Source organism: Pundamilia nyererei, unplaced genomic scaffold (genome assembly GCF_000239375.1).
Source record: "Pundamilia nyererei isolate P.nyererei 1_Seehausen unplaced genomic scaffold, PunNye1.0 scaffold00065, whole genome shotgun sequence".
Classification (NCBI taxonomy): domain Eukaryota; kingdom Metazoa; phylum Chordata; class Actinopteri; order Cichliformes; family Cichlidae; genus Pundamilia; species Pundamilia nyererei.
The window spans coordinates 549,648-554,462 of NW_005187466.1; the positions used below are offsets into that span (position 1 = coordinate 549,648).

Genomic DNA, 4,815 nt, shown 5'->3' on the forward strand with positions numbered 1-4,815 from the left:
TATATATATATATATATATATATTTGATAGGTCTGGTTGTTATCAGAGCTTTCCTTTTTGTTCTTCTATTCAGTTATTTCCCCCTTTAAATTATAATTTGAGTAAAAAAAAAAAGCACTGGATTGGACTCTAGACCAGTCAATCAAAAAGTAAACTCAGAGACACGCCCCTGAAAACATTAGCCATTACATGACCTTCAGCCACAGCATTTATCACGTCACTTAACGTCCACCAGTGTGATAGCTTTATTTACAATAAAATAAATGAAATGTGAGGGTAAATAGCTTACTAAACACAAATCCAGTGTTTTGTTGGAGGCATCAAATAACTGCCTGAAGTTTAGAATCCATGAACATCACCAATCCCCCTCTGCGATTCGCTACCTTATCGTGGTGGAGGGTTTTGTGTGTTCCAGGGATCCCAGGGACTGTGTTGTCTGAGGGCTTCTGCCCCCTGGTAGGGTCTCCCATGGCAAATTGGTCCTGGGTGAGGGACCAGACAAAGAGCGATTCAGGAGACCATTATGAGAAGAAAATCTAGGGAACAGTTCACCCTGCCTGGGATAGGGTTACCAGGGCCCTTCCCTGGAGCCAGGCTCAGGGAGGGTCAAATGACGGCCTGACTAAGCTGTTAATGCTGTACTTTTGTAAAAACCTCTTGAATTCAAGCTGGAATCTGCACTTCACTCATATCTAGAAAATTCAGTGTTGCAGTGTACAGAGGAAAGATCACAGAAACAGTCATTGTCCAAAAGCTTACAGACCTGATTTTCATCATGTAATACAAATGACAACCTCATGGTGACGCCAGAGGAAAAGTCATCTGTTAACCAAAGTCATTCAAATCCTCCTTCTTTGACTGTTGATACCCATCCCAAATTTAATGGCAGTTTATCAAAATATGGAAAGTCAGTAAACCAACCCAGAGAGGAATCCAGTGTTTTTTTTGAGAAAGATTATATTAGTTCCAGTAATAAAGAAAATGTTTTGTGAATATAATAATAAGGTTGGATATAATGTACTTAGCATATAACATATGAAATAACATATTAAATTCTACAATGTAACATCAGTTTGATTAAATCATATAGAATGAATTTGAAAAAAGGATTTAATTACATCATAGAAAGTCTTTCTGATATTACAGGATGTTACAAGCTCACCGAGCTGATTTATCCCGCAAAACAAAAAGAAGAAATGGTGGCATTTATTACTTCTAGGCTGGACTACTGTAATTCATTATCAGGATGTCCTAAAAATTCCCTGAAAACCCTCCAGCTGATCAAAAATACTGCAGCAAGAGTACTGACACAGACTAGAAAGAGAGCAGATTTCTCCAATATTTGTTTCTCTTCACTGGCTTCCTGTTAAATCCAGAATCAGATTTAAAATCCTCTTCCTTACACACAAGGTCTAGAATAATCGGGCCCCATCTTATCATAATGATTTTATAGTACTGAATCACCCCATTAAAGCACTTCACTCTCAGACTACAGGCTTTATTGTGGTTCCTAGAGTATTTAAAAGTAGAATGGCAGGCAGAGCCTTCAGCTTTCATGCCCTTCTTCTGTAGAACAAACATCCAGTTCAGACTCGACAGAAAGAAACTGGTGGAGGTTTCTTCCTGTTAAAAGTGTGTTTTTCCTTCCCACTGTCACCAAAGCACTTGGCCATAGAGGTCATATGTTTGTTGGTGTTTTCTCTGTTTTCTTTGTATTATTGTAGGGTCTATACCTTACAACATAAAGCACCTTGAGGAAACAGTTGTTCTGATTCGGCACTTTATAAATAAAATTGCATTGAATTGAATTAATACCTTCTCTACAATTTTCATACGGTGCAATGAAATGTAAAGGGTATGATTAGAGTGTGTGAACTGTGATACTTGGTGGCTTTGCAGTTTATCACCCAGTTGGTTTCACATTCTAGCATCAAGGTATAGTTTTTACAAATAGGATGCATACCTTATTTGGACAGTTTGCAGTTATACAATGAAAAAAAGCCCAAATGGAACATAATATCAAAAACTATGTGTAAAATATTTGTGAATATTATATTTAAATCATCTCTCTTCTGAAAACAGAGTTCTGGCAGTTAATATCACACTACAGAATGTTATTGGATGTTCCAGATCACTCAGCTGGCTTGTCCACTAAAAAAAAGAAGAAGAAGAAGAAAAAGTTGATATGGCAGTTATTAGTTTAATATAAATCACTATGTCAAGACATGAGCTCTGAATCCAGGTTTTAATTCATACTCACAAGTGATTGGTCCAATGGTAACGGGATTCATAAAAGCTGAGTTGGAAACAGAGCGATGTGCCCTACTTGTGCACGACTACAAAGGGCAAAAGAATGAGAAAAGAGATATAGGATTTAAACCAGAGAAACCATTTTGGATTATGGAGTACTGCAAAAGTGAAATGTGGAACTCACTGGTACACAGTTGTAGTTCCTCTGGTTACACAGGCTGAGGCTGCAGTGAAGATATATGTCTCTGTATTCACCCTGGAGCAGGAAGAGCAGAGCAGAGAAACGAGCTCGGAGGGACGAGCCGCTCTCAACTATTGACACCTTTAGGCGGTCAGGGGACACCTGTGAGACAGGAGGGAGGAGATCAGCAGGGTCCACACACGTCACTGTATCTCACAAAGCATTGGTGAGGTTGGAGAGATGCACATACTTGTTCTGGATGAGAGGATATTGTGTGGGATCATCAGGGTTTGGTGAGTGAGTGGCGTAGCAGTCCTCCAGAACAGCTGCCAAAACTGGGTCTGTGTCCTCCACAGAGACGCCCACGTACAGAGGTGAACCCACTGGGAGGAAGACTTGGCCTGGTGGATAAGACTCAGTGTAGTTGGAGTTGCGGAACAGAGACATGGAGGCTCGAGCTTTTGGACCCGAACCTGAAATTCCTCCAGTGAACCTGACAAAGGGAAAGAAAATTATATAATGCAATTAGTACTACTCACACACTACTTGCTGCTATTCTGTCTTTTTCCTGGTTTGTGTAAGAAGACAGCTTTGGATTTGTTTTCTTCAAAAGTCTGATGGTTCAAGCCCCAGCTCCTCCAGACCATATGCTGGAAATGTCTTTGGAGATGGTGCTAAACATGCATCCATTGGTATGTGAGCATGTGCAGATAAAAAGTGCTTCAAGTGCATAGACTCAAGTAGTTGAACAAGTGAAATAGCACTGCCTAAATAACAGATTATATAGCTGATTTAAATTCTAACACTAGAGTTTTAATCCAGTAAACATGTTTTGTTATGTTAACTGACAAATCTCCCTATCTGACTGGAAAGAAGACTTTGTTTATTCTATTTTATAAACTTTATTTTATAAAGTCCAAGATATATATGTATTTTGAGCAAAAGGCAACAAAGTCTCTTGAGGAAATTGTGCGACTAAAAAGACATCCGCACTGGTAAAACGCTGCCTCCTGGTGGTAAATGTTTGTTAAATTCTGCATTGAATAATTACAAAACATATCTTTAAACTACAACTAGGCAGCAAACTGTTAACTGTAAACAACTTAAAGCTTTCTAAACAAACTGTAACGCTGTTTGGAAAGTAGCCTCACAGCTAAAAGCACTTAAATTTATGCATGAAGGATCTGAAAATGACTTTCAGTGGTCATGTTAAATTACAAACAGCTCACAGTAATGCATGCTTACTCTCTCATGAATGGTTAAAAGAAACACACACAGTAAACAAGATTCATCTTAATTATTGCAGTTTGGTAACAGAATGATTGAAAAGAGTGGGGTAATAATAACATATACTAAGTGATGCTGCAGTTAAATTCAATGAACTTACAGGTCTGGCCTGATAGCTACATTCAGGCTGGCGTCTGTGTCCAGGGGATAAGCACAGGAGAAGGGAAGACCCACAGGAAGAGCGAAGGACAAATTAGCCAGAGGGTAGATGAATAAACTGTTGAAGTAGATGACATGTGTGCTGTTGGTCTGAAAGACAGATGATGACATTTTCAGTCAGTTAAGAAATCATGTCACCTAGAGAAAGTCTAATCACCAGAGACATGTCCACAGGGGTTAATACAGTGAATCCTTCTGAAGTCTCTGACTGCTGTTGCTCACTTTTTTCTCCTTGGATAACGAAAAAGCCATTTGATGCCAAAACACAGTCTACAGCCACCTTATCACAAATTAATTGAACAGTAGTGTTTTTTAATGGGACAGTTAAACAATAGGAAAAAGAAATAAGTCTTTACCCTCAGCACATTTCCACAGGCACCTGCCCGAGCCTCCATTTCATACCAAACATAATCATCACGGACTCTGACCCAGGAACAGTTGCTGGAAGCCAGGTTGCCCGAGAAGGGGTTCAAACCGGAGGATGACATGCTGCCCATATGCAGACCTACTTGGATTTTATCACGGCCACAAATTAACTGTGAAGTCTGGAGTGGAGGCTGCTGGACTAAAGAAAAAGACATTAGGTCACTAATAAAAAATGAAAGCAGATGAAATAGGAAATACCAAATGAGGCCAGCATGAGTACTTCCATGTCATAATATAATATAAGATAAAAGATTTCATTATTTCAATTTTTCAGTATGTAAGAACTTTAACTTACATTCACATACGACACTGGCATCTTCATGGTGACCACAGTCGTGGACTCCAAGCCCGTTGTGTCTGCAGTCAGTTATTGATGACTCATTTCCAAAACAGTATACATCGTCCAACCAGATGGGTCCGCTGCCCTGTCCAAAAGCTGCACTTTGTAGCGCTGAACGAGCGCTTCCACAGCCCAGCTGTCTGCACACCACTTTAGCATCATTCAGGTCCCA

The 4,815-nt window shown here is 39.6% G+C and overlaps 1 protein-coding gene across 1 annotated transcript; it reads right to left on the reverse strand.

The window, feature by feature from the left end:
* Positions 1–2,574: 2,574 nt before the first annotated feature.
* LOC106455931 (pancreatic secretory granule membrane major glycoprotein GP2-like) lies at positions 2,575–4,795 on the reverse strand. The gene is made up of 5 exons (XM_013911510.1): positions 4,599–4,795; positions 4,234–4,442; positions 3,819–3,967; positions 2,682–2,924; positions 2,575–2,593 (listed from the first exon to the last, which is right to left on the reverse strand). The coding sequence occupies exons 2-5, from the start codon at positions 4,372–4,374 to the stop codon at positions 2,575–2,577; spliced, it is 552 nt and encodes a 183-aa protein (XP_013766964.1). The 5' UTR covers positions 4,375–4,442; positions 4,599–4,795.
* Positions 4,796–4,815: the final 20 nt, after the last annotated feature.